The sequence below is a fragment of the Gadus morhua genome, chromosome 6, assembly GCF_902167405.1.
Source record: "Gadus morhua chromosome 6, gadMor3.0, whole genome shotgun sequence".
In the NCBI taxonomy this organism is placed as follows: domain Eukaryota; kingdom Metazoa; phylum Chordata; class Actinopteri; order Gadiformes; family Gadidae; genus Gadus; species Gadus morhua.
Genome location: NC_044053.1, coordinates 16,823,591 through 16,843,590, shown reverse-complemented (window position 1 = coordinate 16,843,590; position 20,000 = coordinate 16,823,591). Strand labels below are relative to the sequence as shown.

The window sequence follows — 20,000 nt, the reverse complement described above, 5'->3', positions numbered from 1 at the left end:
TTCTATCCAGTTCCGTTCTGTATTTGTGTGTGTGTTTGTATGTGGGTGGATTGAACATAATGTCAAATAAAAAACGGGAGAGATTTGAGACTTACCTAATGTCCTCCTTTGTAGAACATGTGCCGACCGCCTGCGCCAGGGTGGATGCTCTGCGTTCCCATGGTTACCCCAGAGAAGCACTTCGTTTGGCCATCGCCGTGGTAAACACATTGCGGCGGCAACAGCAGAGGCAACTGGAGCATTTCCGCAGGCACAAGAAAGGTGACTCATTTTAACTCTGAACTTCTTATGTCACTCTGGCAATACTTGAATCTGAACAGTATAACACAAGCATATGTTTTCATTTATTCGATTTATTATTATTTTTCAGCGTTTGAGGGAACTTTGTATGTATTCTTCGACCCGTGTGTGTTTTTGTACTGGTATTGTGTTTTCAGTACCCCTTTACACTGTAATGAAAAAAGAGACAAAACAAGGACAAAACATTGCTCAACTGGCATATGTCACCTACGCGTCACAAGTCACAGCATTTTTCAGTGTTTTCAGTGTACTTGGTTAATTGGTGGGTTGATGGGTAGTCTCATAAATCAGATTCTTAATGCATTAATCTTTGTGAAAAAGGCAGTTTGCATTCTTTTGCTTCATATTTTCCTTCACCCAATCATGTTGCTAGAGGCTGGGATCTGTAAGTGTGTCATTGGCGAACACTAACTCGGCCAGCAGTGGTAAAGCGTAAAATAGTGTCTGTAAAGGTTTAAAATCAACACAGTGTAGACTGGCAACCGTAGAAATACACGTGTTAAAATCCTGCTGTTGTAAGCATTATCCATTCGGGCAAATTAGTTTCCTTTGGTAAAACATCTCCATCACGAAACGGGAAACAAGGCGTGACTCGCTCTGCTATAACACAGTAGGACTGCAGACCATGGTGATTGGGTGTGCTGTTTTTAAATAGTCTCTCTGCTCCTCGTGGTTCCAGAGCTGCTCCATAAAGGCCACACCTCCACCACTAACCTGGAGGGGTGGGTGGGTCACCCCCTGGACCCCATCGGCACCCTGTTCAGCACCCTGACGGAGTCGGGACGCGGAGGAGAGGAAGGCTCCAACACATGCCTGGACCTCTCGGGTACAAGAATCACACCTGGTGCATACACTCACCACACGCACACGCACGCTCACACACGCACACACACACACCACTGCACGATGTCCATGGTTTAGAAATAAATGCTCTCCGGGAATAAAAAGTGCTCTGACTAATTCACAGATTTTAATGAGACGGCTGTCTTGGTAACTAAAGATTTTGTTTTGCTGTTGGTCTAAAAAAAAGTCTTTAATTATGTTGAATGTGTATACTGAGTTGCAGCTTTGGCAGGATTTCAAAAAGAAGTTGATGGAATCAATCAATCTGATAAGATTCATGTGCCTTCTCTCAAATGTCTTCATTCTGCCCATGATTGTGTGTTTGTCTCTCTCTCTCTCTCTCTCTCTCTCTCTCTCTCTCTCTCTCTCTCTCTCTCTCTCTCTCTCTCTCTCTCTCGCTCTAATGGGCTATTGAAATAGGAGCATTAAGCATTAGCGTTGACTTTTGAAGGGTGATCTGTACAGACAACTTCATCTGATGCACACAGTGGATCCTCAATATCAACTACAATGTTAAGTGCCTCTTCCTTCTCTCCCCCTCTCGTGTATCCCCGCTTCTTCAACCCCCTCTGTCTTACAGACTGCTCCAGTGTAGTGAGTCGTGCTGAACTCCAGCGAATGCCCGTGCAGAGACTGCTCGGAGACGGCGAATCATATGTGGCGCTTGCAGTGGAAACAGCTCTGATTGGTTTAGGCCAGCAGAGGGTCATGCCTGATGGGCTGTATGCCCAAGAGAAGGTGTGTCGCAACGAGGAGCAGCTATTGGCCAAGCTGCAGGAAGTGGAAGTGGATGACTCGCTGGTCAAAATCTTTCGCAAACAGGCCGTCTTTCTGTTGGAGGGTAAGCGAACCGGCACACGCACACACACACACACACACACACACACACACACACACACACACACACACACACACACACACACACACACGCATACAAACATACATGCATGCATGCATACATACATACATACATACATACATACATGCATGCATACATACATACACACATACATACACACACACGTACCCCCATATTTTAAATTGACATCATCCCTCCTATTTCTCCCTTTTCATTAACTTCTCCTGTCCCACCCCTTTCCTCTTGCCCGCACTCAATGACTCTCTCTTTCTATCTCACTCTCTCACCCCTCTCGTAGCTTCCTCCCTCTTCCTCCCACACACCAGGCCTACACATTCTTGCTGAAACAGGAAAAATACACTGAACTCTGTCTCACTGTTTATTATCCTTTCATTTAGAGGCGCAAATAGAAGCTGAAATGACCTGGGCCAGACCAAAATGAGCTCTTTACACTCTGCCATGGATATTGTTTCAGTACACATACGCGCAAGCACACACACACGCACTAACACACACACACACACACACACACACACACACACACACACACACACACACACACACACACACACACACACACACACACACACACACACACACACACACACACACACACACTCATATTTGTGAAGAATTTGTGTGAAAGGTGGGCCATGGTTGTGGTGGGGGTGGTGGTGAGGGGGTGTGACACATCCTCTCCCCCCCGCCTTTTTAAAACCTCCACATCCCCACCCTAACCCCCAGCTCTGTCTCAGCCCAAAGGCGACCACCCACCTCTGGCTGGGTGACTAATAGAGCAGCAGGCTCAGCGGCCTCTGGGGGCCCGGGGGGACGTCAGCAGGGCACACGTGTGATGTGGTCTCAGGCGCGGCGAGTCTGTGGGGCTTTAACACATCCCTCCGGAGACACCGGGGAGCGGGGGAGCCAGTCAGCACATCCGCAGCCGTATGGATCTTCTCAACACACACTGGGAGTTCAGTGCCACGTGGCTTTGACTTTAAAAGTGCTGTGAGGCTGAAATTAAAATGAAAAAAAGCGGATGTGTGGAGTACATCCCTCTATAGTTAAATTAATCCCCCCCCCCTACCCCATAAAATAAACATTCAGAATGTCAGCAAGTTTATTTCCATTTCAACTTTTTTGATGTTTATTGGTCTGGCGGAGGTAACGCATGGGTTTATTTGAAGAGCCGTCGTGTTACTTAATAAAGTGGTGTCACGTGTCTGTGCTGATCGTTAAAACCTGTATCTTCTTCCTGTGTGTGCGCGCGCGCGTGTGTGTGTGTGTATGTATGTGTGTGTGAATGCGTTGAGAAGGTGGTCCCTACTCCGGCCTGGGGGAGATCGTCCACAGAGAGAGCGTACCCATGCACACCTTCGCCCGCTATCTCTTCACCTCTCTTCTACCTCATGATGCTGAGCTGGCCTACAGGATTGCACTGAGAGCGATGCGGTGAGTCCTCCCAACTCTGCTGTGTGTGTTACTGTGCGTGTTGGGTTGTTCGTTTGTTAGCGTGTGTGCGTCTCGGTCTGCGAGAATGTGAGTGTGACTTTACAATGTCGATTATCTCCAGATTTCTCTGTTTGAAATGTCTTTACTTCGTTGCTGCTTGCGTTTGTGTGTTTTTCCCAGCCTGTATTTTCTATCATAAGTTTTATGTTTGTGTACATTGTCTACATGTGGCGGCATCGGTGTGTGTGTGTGTGTGTCTACGTTCATGTGTGAACAAGCGGCCTGTGCAGTGTATGTGCATGTGTGTGTTAATCAGTGTACGCTTCCCTGTTTTGATGTTCTGACAAGTGGGAGCTAGATCAGTGAATATTAATTAGATTAATGAGAGTGTAATTAGTGGCTGTAATGAGGAGGAACACACACACACACACACACACACACACACACACACACACACACACACACACACACACACACACACACACACACACACACACACACACACACACGAAACCACACTCATGCAGAGACACACGGATGCAAACCCACACATGCTGGGACCAGGCCTACAGGGACAGGGCCTGTTGTGCGTGAAGCACAAAGCAAGGCCGTCCCATCCCATTCCCTCCTCAATGAGTCCACTTCCCCCACAATGCTGACGACAAATGATTAGTGAGTGAATGAATGGGGTCGGGGGTGGGGGGGGGGGTATTGGCCGTACCCCCTGTTTGCTATCTCACCGTAGAGTGTCACACAGACAGACAGACGCAGAACAAAGGTAGCGCGCCGCGGCTAGGCTACAGCCACCGCGCCTCTACAGTCCTGACGCTAGCGCATCGAGAGCTTGGGGGGGGGGGGGGGGGGGTATCCTTTGCTGCATGTACTCCCCTCTGCCCCATGCCTCCCTGTCCATTTCACTCTAATATGGCATAAAAATGCAAAGATACTTGTTTAAAAAAAAAAAAGAGAACGGCTGGTTCTGGGTGAACGTGAACTGCACCAGGGGGAGACTGGAGTGTGTGTGTGTGTGTGTGTGTGTGGGGGGGGGGGGGGTGTACAGACGCGCGACGGGAGGCGATGATGGAGACAGGGGTGATGGTGGAGGACGCAGCGGCGGCGTGCATGTACGCACGACATGCAAGGCGTCATGATCCTCGGCGATATTCAGCAGCACCAACCCCTACGCTTCCTTCCTCTGTGACTCCGCCCTCCCTTCCCCCCCCCCCGGCCCCCCGTCCCAGCCTGTGCGGTGTGAAACAGACGATTTAGAATAATACGGCCACTTACGGGTGCTCCTGGGAGCGGGGAGTGTCTACTCAGCACATAATGAATGTGTGTAATGTAGCGTAGGGTAATATGATAGCATATACCTACCCTGCTCCCTCGGGACGGCGACCAGTTAAATATAGAGAAGGAGGTATAAGAACCGGGCCTGCTTTTAATGGACCCATTACAACGCTATCATTGATACAAGAAGAAAGACAAGGGTAAAGGGAACCCAGTATCTCTCTCTCTCTCTCTCTCTCGCTCCTAGTCTCTCTCACGCTGCTACTATCCTCCCCTATCCTTCACCCTATTGGCTCACTCCCTTCGTTTCTCTCCACCCCCCCCCCCCCCCCTCCCACAACCCCTTTCGTCCCTTTTCCTTACATCCTCCCTCCCTGCCTCTTTAGCGGAGCTAGCCTCAAGCGTTGGGAGGGGAGGTGTAGTGCTCGCCATGTGCGTGCTCCCCAACCTGTGAGTGACCTTGCCTTGTGTTGTTGACGTCTCATTAATTAAAGCAAGTGGGAGCAGGAGCACATGCTTTTGTGTCTGTTCACGGCGTCTGAGAAAAAAAAAGAAAAAGCAACTAAACAAAAGGAGCTACCTCCTAACTCGAAACGCCATGCCCAGCGTTTGAATATAAATTCAATTAAGGCAAAGCCGCCTCCCATTTTTGGGGTCCGACTGGACCTGTACAGACAGGACGGTGTTCTCGCTGTGAATAGTCTTCATGGCTGATACACCTGACACATGCTCTAGAGACCATGGAGCATGTGCCACTATCTATTACGTCTTCCAGGTGACCCTGTGTGTTGGTCACGTTTTGTCGATGTAAGCAGTTTCATGTCTTGCTACCGTGTCCCTCACGCACTATTGTTATGAGAGGTCAATACCCCAGCCAATCACTCACCTTGTCCATGTGTATGCATGGGCAGACACATGCAAATATACACTTCAGTAAGCATCTCCTAAAATGTCACGATGGTTGTGTTCAGTAATCGCAGACACGGTGCAGAATCACGCCTATTCTTTATCATCCCTGACCCCGAGAAGACCCCCTCAGTCCAATCTATGGCCTCCTCGATTAGAGGGACCACTGAGTGCAAACACAAGCGCTTTACATGTTTAGTGCTACTCTTCGCCATCAGTGAGAGGACGTGTGTGTGTGTGTGTGCGTTTGTCTCCCTCTCTTGATGAGACACACACGAACACAAGGACATAAACGTAGATTATTGGGAAAGTAAAGCAAATTACACAAGTAATCAGGAAAAGAACAGGGGAGTCAGCGTTTATTCAAGCATTAGATATTGATCCGGCTGATCAATGTATTCCTTGCATATCTCCAGGTCACTGCCAGTGGCCTGCTTTAATACGGTGATGTGAACAACACACAGGATAAGTCTGCCCAATCCGACAGCATGTTCCAGCCTTTTCTACACCCTGTGAATTAAATGGCACATTCCACGTCAGTCAGAGACGTGCCAAACAGCCCCACCTCTTGGTAGACATGTGTTTAGCATTTGTGTCACTTATAAATTAGAACGCAACGCTACTCTTTCCTTAACTTTAGACATGACGGGAGCGGTAGGCAATGTTTTTGTCGGTGTTTGTGAGCAAACTAATAATATATTCCAAAATGGGAGAAAATTAATGTATCTTTTTTCTTATTTGATTTAGTCACTGGGATTAGAACGTTATACTTCTACATCCCGTTTCATGCATGAGAAAGGCTCACCAATGTCCTGCCAAAGGGTTGCACGTCAGTTGCGTTCTTCAGCTGTCGTGTTGTGTGTATGTAGAAGTGCTTTAGTGGAGGTTGTCCAGTGTGAGGCTTGTTTGATAACAGGGGATTTGATGGATGGTGTAATGGACATGTGTTTACAGTCAGAGAAGGAATAGCCGTATAGGTAGAGAGGTCAGTCGTCATGGTGATACTGACGAGAAGCCAAAAGACAGCACAGTTGGGCTGCTTATTGTCAATGTCTTGGCCATTTCCTCTTTTCTCTCTGTTTTAAGTGAGATTAAGCACATGCAGGGCTTAATTTACAGTGTGTGTTTCTATGCGTGTGTGTTTCAATGTGAATATTGTATTCTTATGTTTTATACATTAGAATTAAAATACATTGTTTTATTCATCTGTGTTGCAGGACATTCCATCTGCTTACTGACAGTATGTGTGTCAGGCCATTAGAGAGAGTGTGTGTGTGTGTGTGTGTGTGTGTGTGTGTGTGTGTGTGTGTGTGTGTGTGTGTGTGTGTGTGTGTGTGTGTGTGTGTGTGTGTGTGTGTGTGTGTGTGTGTGTGCGTGTGGCACGTGTTTGTGCCTCATCCGATCCATTTGTGCATCACTGGGCAATTCTTGGAGGCAGGGGTCCCCTTCCAAGAGCCCCCTGTTTGCTTCCCTCTAGCCTACACACACCCTGCACTGGAGCATGCATGTATGTGTATTTACACATTCCTTTATATCTGAGACGGCCCCCCTCCCCACAACCACCGGTCTGGTCCTGATAGTCTTTCCCATGGCTTGGGTTTATCACATCAATATAGCTTGGGTAGCACCTCACAGCTCTTTCGTATGAACCATTTATATTCATCACCACTAAGCAGTGCTGTAAAAGAATGAAAAAAATAATGGAATTTTATATTTAAAGCAGTGTTCTTGTTGAGGTGATTCCAGCTGACGAGATGATGACCCTGTAGGGAATCTTGAGAGTGTTATTTATACTTTGTGGTGGTGGGTGTGCAGTATCAGAGCATAACATTCTCTCTCCCACCCTTGAACTTTTGCATCATGGAACATAGGTGATACCTAGCGGCCATCTTGGTTCTAAACACTAGCTGGGTGGGGGGGTCTGAATGCGGAATCCTCGCCGCCATATTGGTTCTAAACGCTAGACGGGTGGGGGGAACTGAATGTGGAATCTGCCTTCAGTTCCCACCTACCAGCCAGCGTTTAGAAACAAGATGGCCGCAAGGTGACTAAGGCCCATGGAACTCTAGCACACTGTGTTTTTCTCCTCCAAGACGCTCATTTCTCAGCCACCGAAGACTCACAAAGTTCTGTCTGAACGGAGAACTCTGGTGGAAGCTCCACCAGAGCCCCGTCAGGAATGTTGATGAGGCCTCAGCCTTTCACCAGAGGCTCTTTTCTCGTTGCATTTCTACACCCCAGGAATCTTCCAGAAGGCCCCAGTGTGGGCGGGTGTGTGTGTATGTGGTTGAAGGAGCATTCAGCAGCTCCTCAGATGTGCCCCGGTTACTAAGGCATCCAAACATCTCCATTTTCGCACGAGGATCGCAGGGTTCACACCTCCTCCTTCCTTGAGTCCTCCTCTCCTGGATAGGTGTACCACGCTGGTACCTCTTCTGGCCGGATGATGATGGGAGGGGGGGGGGGATTCTCTTGTTGTAGCCTGCTGTTGTTGTTGTTGTCGTCTGGTGGCAACAGCAATCACATGAACCTTGCTCAGAATCTGAAGGTAGTATTTAGCGTCAAAAACGCCCTTACTAGGCTGCTCTGTTGTGTTTCCATACAGGCATGTGTGTGTGTGTGTGTGCCCACATGCGATGTATAAGTGTGTGCCCGTGTCGGGTAGATGTGTGTGTGTGCATGCGTGTGCTTGTGTGTGTGTGTGTGCGTGTGCGTGTGCGTGTGCGTGTGTGTGTGTCCATTGGCGTTTCCATTCATGTGTGTCGGTATGTTGTTTGATGTGTGTCCAGCCTTACGGGCTGGGAGGTGAATCCTTTAATTTCCCCATGGACTCAATTAGCTTTGTGATTGGCTGACGGGAGGCCAGGTTGTGCTGTCTTCTGAAGGCAGGAAGACCTTTGAAACAGAGGTTGGGGGGGGGGGGGGGGGGGGGGGATAGCGAGGTAGAATAGTAGATGAGCTGGCCAGTATGCTGGTGCTGCTTGTGGTGGGGGTGCTAGGCGGGGGGTGGTGCTTGGGCTGGCGGGGCTGAGGATGGTATGGCTGGTGGTGGTGGTGGTGGTGGTGGTGGTGGTTATGAAGGGGCTGGTTAGGCTGGTGGTGGGGGGGGGGGGGGGTGTGCTGATGTCGGGGGGGGGTTGGTGCTTCATGTGGGGGTGGTGTGGGCGGGGGTGGTGCTTCATGGTGGGGGGGGGGGGGTTGGGGGGATGGTACCATGCTTGCCTGAGTGTTATCAAGACCAGGGGCTGTCAGTAGGTCTGTAATGAGACGGCTGGCCCAGCAGGAGCGCCTGTCCTCTATTCAAGCAGGTGTACGATGGCCCTGACTCCATTACTGCCAGTTAAGACCAGTCCGCAGAAACATACTGATTAAACCTTTGGTTTTTGCAGTTGCAAAAGCCCCTGGTCATGAGGGCATGTTTTTTTTCTTCTATTTCTGTTATATTAATTATATTATTGTATTAGTGTGTGTGTGTGTGTGTGTGTGTGTGTGTGTGTGTGTGTGTGTGTGTGTGTGTGTGTGTGTGTGTGTGTGTGTGTGTGTGTGTGTGTGTGTGTGTGTGCCATAGCCATATGGTTACTTTTTTACGCTACTGTCCCTCATTTAATTCAATTTATTTTTTCCCTAAAAACCAATTTCTCCTTGAGAGTGATTGTAGCGCGTGGTTTTGGCTTTTGTTTATTTTGTATCTATAAGGAATGTCGTTGTTTGGCTAAATGATTGCAGCCAGCTGTGTGTTCAAAAAGAGGTCTGGCGGTGACACTGGAGTTGAACCCGGTGAGGAGCTGCTATCTTGACTCTTTTAATCCCAGCCAGGTCAGAGATGTTAGTTATTGGTTATTGGTGGCGAGGTGAGAGTTCAGAGGTTAAGTGGTGGTAGGATTCAAGAGTTAAAGTGTACTATTGTAGCCAGGTGAGTGTTTGATGGTCGGCTCAGATATATAGCTCTGCATACCTTCTTGATTCAGGGTTTTAAGAACGTCCCGTCAATGCTAACCTTGTTCCCAGGCGTTCCGATTGCTATTGGCGAGAGAGCGAGGGCGGAATGCCGTGCACGCTTCAGAGGGAGCGATCTTCGTTTCAGTTCCATGGGATTAGCGTTGAGAGAATGGAAGGCACTTTCGACAGAGGAATATCCTTGTTCTACATGTTTTGGATATAAGCTTTGTCAAAGCCTTTTGTCAGAACTCCCTATTCTCTGTGTCTTTCTTGCTGTTCTGTTAGTCATGTTCTTGTTCTTCTCGCTCTGAGGACATTTGACTGATAACTGGCGTAAAAATCTCATAGGAAGTAAGTGAACAGAAACTGTGCTACGGTAGACGTGGATTCCACTACAAGTCACGACCCTCCGTCAGTCTGCTTAAATGCAATGCAACCCCGCTGTGGTGTTTCCTTTAATCCTGTTGACAGATTTGCGGCGGATTAAAGCAGGTGCCCTGTCTCGGTGATTAATCATCTTCATCTCTCTCGCCCTCACTCTGTCAGGTTGCCTGTGCTGGAGTCCACAGCCTTGCCTGGTGACCTCTCGCGACCCCACCACATGGTATCGGTGGTGCCCAACCGCTACCCCCGCTGGTTCACCCTCAGCCACATAGAGTCCCAGCAGTGTGAACTGGCCTCCACCATGCTCACCGCCGCCAAAGGTACGCACGCACGCACGCACGCACGCACGCACGCACGCACGCACGCACACGCACACGCACACACACACACGCAGTTAGGATACCCATACATTCATGGCATCATCGTCATTTTATTCTAATGATGAGGCTTGATAGGATAGCATGGGCAGAAGGGGTTTTGTGACCTCCACCTAGTGGAAAGGTTCAAACCCCATTTCTATTGTGCAACCCCTGAACAGCTCCTTTACAACACGCACCCTAAAGTTACTCTCAAAAAAAAACGAACCCACGTATGACGTTGGTTTGTCGCCCTCCTCTCCAGGGGACAGTCGCAGGCTGGAGACGGTTCTGGAGTCCATCCAGAAGAACATCCACTCATCCTCACACATCTTCAAACTGGCCCAGGACGCCTTCAAGATCGCCACGCTGATGGACAGCCTTCCGGACATCACACTGCTCAAAGTCTCCCTGGAGCTGGGCCTGCAGGTAGCCCAACCGATGCTCCAGCCACCACCACCTGCAACTCACCCACTCCTCCCAGCCTTCAGCCGGAGCTCTGCAGAGAGCTTTGCCACGGGGAGGGGCTAGCCTCAGCCGATACGAATGTTTATGCAAATTGCTGATAATACCCAATGCCATCCGAAGTAGAGCGCATTGGTGCAGCCGTTCCTTTTCAACTATTTCCAACACCGTGCAAAGGAGGCGGTAGAAGGTAGCTAGGCAACCACAATAGGCCTGGTTGTTCGACTATGGAGGAAAATGAAATGATTCACATTAACTGGTTTAAATTTTTCTGTGACCCAGCAGAATAATCTGTGTGTATGTAGTTAGCACCTTTGTGACGTTAAAATAGCCATCATCCGTAAAAAGGGCTTCAACAGAGACCAAACTCCAGGCAGACGAAGTATACGTGCCAAACTCCAGGCCTCGCACACCATACAGAGTCATGAACGCAACGCGGAACGCTCCCAAGCTGGACGGAGCTGCAGACGGCTGCTCCCACTGTATTTTTGGATCGTCATGGAACTGAACACTATTCGGCTCCTTAGATTGCATATCGGTTTTTCAATTTAATTGCAGTCAATAAAACCGCAATTTGAATCTTTAGAGAAGTGATCCGTATGGTTTGGTAAACACATTAGCATTCTTTCTGGTCCTAATTCAAGAATAATATGAATTTACATAATGGCCAAATGCAGAGGGCGTGATTGGATATTCTCACCCAATTACGATTTGAATGGAATCATCTTGTCTGTTTGCAATTATGCCTTTTAAAATAATGGTGTACCTAGCTGACATTAGTTAGACCACACACGAGAATAGTAAAATAACCGGAAATAATAAGGGTTTGAAGCAGGGGCCCAGTTGGGATGAACACAGTGAAAACATGTCATGGTGGTTTATAATGATAAATTGTTGTTCATTTATTTTGTTAAATTGTATTTAGTCTTCCATGTACCTAATGCCGTTTGAAGCTTAATAAAACCATTTTTTCCCCTACCCTTCTCTCCACTAGGTAATGAGAATAACTCTGTCCACGTTAAACTGGAGAAGGAGAGAGATGGTGCGCTGGTTAGTCACATGTGCCACTGAAGTGGGTAAGTGACCTCTGCTACCTGCTCGGACACAGCCTGTTATACTGCTCACTGCAAGGTATCAAATGAATTCACAGTCGCTTTTAGCTCAGTGCAGGGCAGGGGGTGCGACCTTGATGTTTCTGGGCCAGACAGTCACTCTATTGTGATTGGCTAATTATAAATTGCTGCTCATGTGTTTGTCTAGGTCTACATCCATTTAGATGCAGAAACCCCTGCCCACTATGTGTAATTGTAAACCCATCCTGGGAGCAAATAAAAACAAAACTTATGCTATCAACTTGTGAACAGACTGTATTGTAGATGAATTTGTCAGTTTGCTCACTTAAATCAAGACTTAATAATATGATCAAATACACCAGTCAACTTACCTACACCTTTAGTTACACCGTTTACTCATTCTTATCTCCCTTGTTCTGTGTGTGTGTGTGTGTGTGTGTGTGTGTGTGTGTGTGTGTGTGTGTGTGTGTGTGTGCGTGTGCGTGTGTGCGTGTGCGTATCTGTGTGTGTTTGCCAGGTGTGTACGCCCTGGACAGCATCATGCAGAGCTGGTTCACCCTGTTCACCCCCACGGAGGCCACCAGCATCGTGGCCACCACCGTCATGTCCAACAGCACCATCGTCCGGCTCCACCTCGACTGCCACCAGCAGGAGAACCTGGCCTCCTCGGCCCGCACCCTGGCCCTGCAGTGCGCCATGAAGGACCCCCAGAACTGCGCCCTGTCGGCCCTCACCCTCTGCGAGAAGGACCACATCGCCTTCGAGACGGCCTACCAGATCGTGCTGGACGCGGCGGCCACGGGCATGAGCTACACGCAGCTGTTCACCATCGCGCGCTACATGGAGCACCGCGGCTACCCCATGCGCGCGTACAAGCTCGCCACGCTGGCCATGGCGCACCTCAACCTCAGCTACAACCAGGACACGCACCCGGCCATCAACGACGTGCTGTGGGCGTGCGCGCTCAGCCACTCGCTGGGTAAGAACGAGTTGGCGGCCGTCATCCCCCTGGTGGTGAAGAGCGTGAAGTGCGCCACGGTGCTGTCGGACATTTTGCGGCGGTGCACGCTGACCACGCCGGGCATGGTGTCGGCGCTGCACAGCCGGAGGAACTCGGGGAAGCTGATGTCGCTGGACAAGGCGCCGCTCAGGCAGCTGCTGGACGCCACCATCGGCGCCTACATCAACACCACCCACTCGCGGCTCACGCACATCAGCCCGCGGCACTACAGCGAGTTCATCGAGTTCCTGGGGAAGGCGCGGGAGACGTTCATGATGGCGCACGACGGACACATTCAGTTCACGCAGTTCATAGACAACCTGAAACAGATCTACAAGGGCAAAAAGAAACTGATGATGCTGGTGAGGGAGAGGTTTGGCTGAAGGGGGGAGGGCGGGGGGGGGGGGGGGGGGGGGCGATCCACCGCGCCCTCCCCCCTCTCCCTGCCCCTCCCCCACACGCTAGGACTTTTCTATTAACTTGAGTCTGCCTTTTGAACTTCTTTTGAACTTACGAAATAGACACGGCGAGTAAAACTGGGGATGTGACTTGTACGACGGAAGCAAAAAAAAGAGAAAGGAAAAGATGAAAAAAATCAACAGAGCCACACACGCGGTATTATTGTTCTTGCTGTTGTTATTGTTATAAACATTATTCCTATTATTAATTATTATTATTACTACTACGTGTACAGAAGTGTTTTATTTTTCAGATTCAGAAGAGAGGAAATTTGTCCCGTTGTGAATGTTGTGTGTGTTTCTCTACATGTGTGTGAGAGGAAAACAGGAAAGTGAAATGGCTTTTTTATATATTGTTTCTTTTTGAATCACGTCTTTTACGACCCCCTACCCCAACCTTCCTCTTTTTTCACGTTTATATTGAGTTGTATGTTATCAAGTGGCAAACGCCCTGCTACGTTAGCGCTCATGTTCTAGACAAACTAACCAACAAACCCCAATCTCAGCGTTCTCAACAAAAAAACCGAAAACTAACTATGGCTTTAAACCACACAAAGCACCTCTCTCGCTCTCTCAGCTCTTTAGTCTCCATTCTTTGATCCTCTCTCGCCTCTATTCTCTCTCTCTGTCTTATCTCTCTATGCCTCTCTCTCTCTGACTCTTCACCCCCCCCACACACACGCACACACACACTCTTCCCAGGACCACTGGGCATTGGTCAGCACAGCTTGGCCTAAGAGTATGGCTCGGCACAATTTTTGGGTTAGCAATGACGCACTAAAGTCGCGTCAGCGTTCCTCCTGACCCAGCACACTGCAGCAGCACTTGAGTGAGCCACTACCCCCCTCCCCACCTGTGTGAGCTAATAGCTCGATGTGAGCTTCATAAAAACTGTGTTCTCAGCCTCCTCCTGTTGCCGCTGTAGTCGGCCATTTCATAACTCCTCCTCTGTAATAAAAAATACCACACCTTGGGCCAGAGGACGGTACGTGCGCTCTACTAGTAACGGCATTGCTGTGCCATTTGAGCACGGCCGTGAGTATTATTCGTTGATTATCGCTCTTTGGGGGTTTTCTTTCGGAGCCAGGTGCAATGAAATATTTACTAAATAACTGATACTGTGTTTTGATCATGAATCAAAGGGTAATCTAGGCCTGGTCGGAGACGAGGCTACCTCAGATGTGGTATATCGCACTTGCTCCAACTGTGGTGTCGTACTTTTAATACTACAGCGAATCACCTTGTGTGTAACAGCTGACTGAAACGGAGCAGTCGACGGTCCTTGGCTAATAAATAAGACCTAGAACCCGAAGCTAGATCGAGATGAGTCACGGCGACCTCCGGACAGTTTCGGCCATTTGAGTTGAGCTTTTGAGGCGTTCCCCAGCTAACGTTAGTTAATGAAAACTAAAACAATACGAAATCAGCTGGCTATTAGCAAGACAAGAGGCTAAAAGAAAAAGACAAAAAGATGTGTGAGCATGCCATTCTCCGCTGTAGCTGTTAGTCACCGGTGTAGCTATACGGTAGTGGTGGTGTATTTATTCATTCGAGGTAGGCCAGTGTCATGACCCTCCGTGCATGTGAACCAATAGGAAGTAGGCTTCTACTGTTACACGTCATTGTGTGGAACTTTCAGCAACTGTCACAGAATGTTCTCAGGGATTTCTCTACACAGTTACAAAAACAAAACAGGCGGGAATAATGAACGAGTGAACGACTGAACTCCAGGAAAAAAGACAAGAAGTGACACGACACGAGCGAGCGTTTATTCTACTCTGTATATATATGCCATAGTATATGTCTGAATATGGAGGATCTGAAAGTATATGTTAACTAATTTATACAGAGTATTCTATGTAATGTGAAATACTTGAAGCCGCTGTAGTTTGCTCTATCTCCCTCTCTTGCTCTGTTATTTCTGTTCTTTTTTTTTTTACTGGTATTGTTTAATTTCATTAATATCACAGGACATATCAAAAGGACTGGGCCGACCTTGTGTTAGGGCCGGTCGGACTAACTGATGTTTCGGGTCGTGAGAGGAAGGATCTGGTCTTAAATATAGGTGGCATTGGTGTTGCTGCCGAAAAACAATGGTGTCTTATACATTCTCACTGACTGATGCACAGAATGGGCATAGGATGATTGAACACATTCAAGTTCTTGTTATTACCCTGATCACAGGAAATGTTTCAGAAAATTCCTTCTGGTCAATCTATTTTTCATACAAGTCTCCTTTAAAAAACTTTTTGTTAATAACAAATGGAATGTTATTTAGGCAGAATGTGGATTACTGTGTTGAGATCTGTTGAACTCGTAAGTTTCAACTTCTGTTGCGGTAATAATAAAAAACAACAACCCACATAGCCACTGGCTGAATAGTTTCACAATCATAAATCCCTCTGTTGGTGGACCAGATACTGAGACGATGAATCACACTGTTTAATATATCATGCTATCAATGTTATCATTCAACAAGTCTTGGCCATTCTGTTCCAGTAAGCAACATAAACCACATTATCAGATTCTCTTCAGCACTGTTACAAACGTTTGATCGAATCTTGCCTTTTTTACTTTCTTCCTTTTCTTTCTTTCAATCTTTCTTTCTTTTTTTCGGTAAACACACATTTCCTCCCTGCATTTTGTTTTGTTTATTTCTTTGTTTTACTATCTGTTCATTAAAGATGAAAGCAGCCTTTTCTCTTGCCTTGTCTTAATGCTTTAAAGTAACCAAACTGGAGATCTAACAACCAAACGTGTTCCAAGTGGTGAGAGACAACCTGCCTTGGTCCTAGCTTTAGTGTCCTTAATTAGTAAGTTGAATGGCTGTCTACTACTCATGCTTTAACAAAGCAATTCCTCACGTGTGTTTGGTGAACAAAAAAATACCTGTTGTCCCGTGTCTGTCTGTCTGTCTGTCTGTTATTTTCTTCAGCAACAATTTCCTCTGAAGTCTTTCTAGCGGATTTTTTATTTGTTTCTTTATTTTTTTGTGTAGGAATCTTCTGCTTTCTCGTTTTATTTATTACAATGACCCATGTATACATGCTTATGAAATTAAGATTTGATACGCCGATATCAATTTATTTATGTAACTAAATCACTGTTTTATAATCTTGTTAATGAGTCGATGATTGATTTTTTTTTGTTTTTTTGTTTTCGTTTTAATAAAAGCTAGTTTTTTGAAAGTTATTCGGCAGGGCTGCAGTAACATTTATTTGTACACGTTCACGTTCATACAGCTCACAATGTCTAATGTCGTTGGGTACACTTGTGTCCCAGTCAATCTGTGTCTGCTTGTTTTGGGATTGAGCCTATAGAAAAGAGTCATTGGAGACCACTGTTAGATATCAATCAAGTGTCAGCAGTGAGAGTGAGAAGGATCGCTCGCGCTGTAACACCTGCATTTCCCACTGTCATCCACAGGAGCCCATGGGGGATATCAAATATATCCATTGATATTCACAAGCTCTTTAAGGCTTCTGTCAAACAGGCAAATTCAGCTAACCAGAGTAGCCTGTTTACAAGCTTCAAACACAGCTCTGCCACGGGATGACTAAATCACTGTGTAGTCTGTGGGGTGCCAGTGTGCTATGTGTGTGGATGTGTATCTCATATATAAATATGTGTGTATTCCAGTGTGTGTACATATGTGTGTATCTCAGTGAGTGTATATATGTATGGGTGTGTGTATGTATGGGTTTTTGTGTGTGTTTATATATGTGTGTGTGTGTGTGTGTGTGTGTGTGTGTGTGTGTGTGTGTGTGTGTGTGTGTGTGTGTGTGTGTGTGTGTGTGTGTGTGTGTGTGTGTGTGTGTGTGTGTATATGTGTGTGTATATGTGTGTGTATATGTGTGTGTATATATATGTGAACGTGTGTGTCTGTATATGTGTGTGTATAATATAGGTGAGCGTGTGTGTGTGTGTGTGTGTGTGTGTATATGTGTGTGTGTGTGTGTGTGTGTGTGTGTGTGTGTGTGTATATGTGTGTGTATATATGTGAGCGTGTTTGTGCGTGTATATGTGTGTGTGTATATGTGTGTGTGTGTGTGTGTGTGTGTGTGTGTGTGTGTGTGTGTGTGTGTGTGTGTGTGTGTGTGTGTGAGGGCCTGTGGGGAGGCGATAGGAACAGGTGGGTAGCTCCAGACTACAGGAGCTCCTGACAGCAGCGGGGTCCCCCGACTCCCAGCCCCTCATTAAACATTGACACAAAAACACTGCAACTGTCTGTAGGAGAGCAGTAATGAAGCCCCGCCTGCTACACTACTACACACACACTGCAACTTAGCACCGCACAAGCTCCAGTCCCACGCGTGTGTGTGTGTGTGTCGGTGTGTGTGTCGGTGTGTCGGTGTGTCGGTGCGGATCGTTTTCTGTCCATCCATCCATGCATGTGTATGTGTATGTACAGTTGCATGCATTTGTGATGCATTCATGCAGTGCGCCGTCCGTCTGGCTGTGTGTGTATGTGTGTGTGCGTGTGTGTGTGTGTGTGTGTGTGCGCACTAATGAGACACATTCGTACACATAGGTGTTCCCTCGGATATGGAGGAATTCGTCAGCTTCTGCAACAGAAGCGCCAGTCCACTGTCAGAGGTCAGACACAGCCGTCCATTTGTTATGTGATGGATCCCTGCCTGTGAGGGAGCTGATGTTTGTTTTGTGTGTACATATGTGTGTGTAGGCTGTGTGAGTGAATTTGTGTGTCGAGAGTTTGGGTGTGTGTTGTACATGCAAGTGTAAGTGCTAGTACAGTGTGTGTGTGTGTGTGTGTGTGTGTGTGTGTGTGTGTGTGTGTGTGTGTGTGTGTGTGTGTGTGTGTGTGTGTGTGTGTGTGTGTGTGTGTGTGTGTGTGAGTACTATGGTCTGACCTGTGCTGCCGGTCCCCGCTCACTTCCTGGTGGTAATGACGTCCCTGGGGTCTTCGGCAGCAGAGTGCAGTCTCCTCCCCCCTCCGATCTGTCTCACTGTATACCCCTAATGACATCATGATCACACACCGGCCCCTTTCGTGCCAGAAGGCCTCTTCCTCACCATCACCATCAACACTGTTGCCTCTACTGCTACTATCAGAGGGCGAGCGAGACTTGGCGAGCGAGGGTCAGCAGCCCAGTCGCCGCCCCCCTTTCACTCTAGGGTTTGACTTTACCTGCATCCTTTCTATCCCTTTCTCTCTCTCTCTCTCTCTCTCTCTCTCTCTCTCTCTCTCTCTCCCTCTCCCTCTCCCTCTCCCTCTCCCTCTCTCTCTCTCTCTCTCTCTCTCTCTCTCTCTCTCTCTCTCTCTCTCTCTCTCTCTCTCTCTCTCTCCCTGTCTCTCTCTCTCTCTCTCTTTCTGTATAAAACACATAGACGGTGCTTTGTGGCATTTGAGGGTTGGAATACTTTAAGCATGTTGAACTGCTTTGCCTAAATTTTGCGTAGGCCTATAGATGACCTTCTGAGAGAACATTCACTCTCAGCTCCTGAATCATTCGACATTCAGCTGTCGTGTCGACCGATTGGTCGAATTAGCACGGCTAATTCGACCAATCGGTTCATTCCTGTATTTACACGAGAAGGGCAGGAGTGAAGCTACGCCGATAAAACATCCAACTCCTGGCCAGGCATCTGTAAAAAGGGACTTGGAACTAATAGGCAGTTCGATCAACTTTTGGAGTTGCTATTTTTAAATGCAGTCCAGACAATACGTAGCTTAGGTTCTGGACCTTTGGGGTGCACGCTACCATTAGTGCAGAACAAAAGAGATCATAACCTCTGTACTTTAAGTGAGCCCACAGCAGCAGCCTGAGAAACCGCAGGGACTCTCTCTCTCTGCTCCGTCTCTCTCTCTAATTCTCCCTCTCTTCTTACCGAGGGGCCGTCAGAGTTTGATCTCCCTCCAAACCCCCTACCCCCTCCCCCATCGGCCCCGGGGCGTCTGATTAAATGCTAATTAAAGCCGTTAGCGGAGCTATCGCCGCTGCTAACTCCTCTCTCTCTGTCACTGAGATTAATGCTCCTCGTTCATCACGGAGCCTGGCGGAGCCGGGGTACCTGCCCGGCCCCGCAAAATCCTGATCAAGTCATCAGCCCCCGTAACCCCCCGTCTCTCCTCCACGCCCCTCCCCACCGCATAAAGATGGACGAGGGGGTTTAAATTTTAATTTGAGAATTGCCCTCAATTACTTCTGCGGCGACCACTTGCCGGAGCTTCTTCTTCTTCTTCTTCTTCTGTGGTGGAGTGGGTGGGTGGGGGGGGGGGGGGGGTCAGTGGCCGAGATGAGCGATAAGGGGACATTAATAAGAAAGGCGGGAGGTTCATTTAAAAGCAGAGAGGACAGTGAGGAGCACTGTTCTCATTATTTAATTCCCCCAGCTTTATTTAAAGGACTTTATTTAAGGATACCAAGTTAATGTGTCCTCCAGGACAGCTGGTTAAAGTGCCTGACAGAGTGAGAAAGTTACAGCCATAACTTACTCCCTGAGCACACACTTATGCGTCATCTACTCCGGTTTTTTTTCTTTTTGACTTTCCCGCCGTATGTAAGGGGCGAAAGGACCAGGGAGTGCAAAATGTCACAACTAAGTTGCACCATTCATTTGATTTTATGCTTTCACATCCGCACCCGGCACACAAATATTTCACTGGTTCAAATAGTGGTAATCATTATGGGCTATTTGATTGTATTGAGCTACGCA

General features: G+C 47.8%; 1 protein-coding gene across 2 annotated transcripts in view; it reads left to right on the top strand.

The window, feature by feature from the left end:
• LOC115545147 (zinc finger SWIM domain-containing protein 6) overlaps nucleotides 1-16,514 on the top strand; it is a 50,939-nt gene extending 34,425 nt beyond the window's left edge. The window contains exons 7-14 of one of the 2 annotated variants that reach the window (XM_030358024.1): nucleotides 115-261; nucleotides 980-1,126; nucleotides 1,724-1,984; nucleotides 3,319-3,454; nucleotides 10,133-10,290; nucleotides 10,592-10,755; nucleotides 11,786-11,867; nucleotides 12,382-16,514. In XM_030358024.1, coding sequence (XP_030213884.1) covers nucleotides 115-261; nucleotides 980-1,126; nucleotides 1,724-1,984; nucleotides 3,319-3,454; nucleotides 10,133-10,290; nucleotides 10,592-10,755; nucleotides 11,786-11,867; nucleotides 12,382-13,247 — 1,961 coding nt within the window. In that variant the 3' untranslated portion in view covers nucleotides 13,248-16,514. Of the gene's footprint in view, nucleotides 1-114; nucleotides 262-979; nucleotides 1,145-1,723; nucleotides 1,985-3,318; nucleotides 3,455-10,132; nucleotides 10,291-10,591; nucleotides 10,756-11,785; nucleotides 11,868-12,381 lie in introns of both variants that reach the window. The other variant, XM_030358023.1, reaches the window with a different exon arrangement.
• Nucleotides 16,515-20,000: the final 3,486 nt, after the last annotated feature.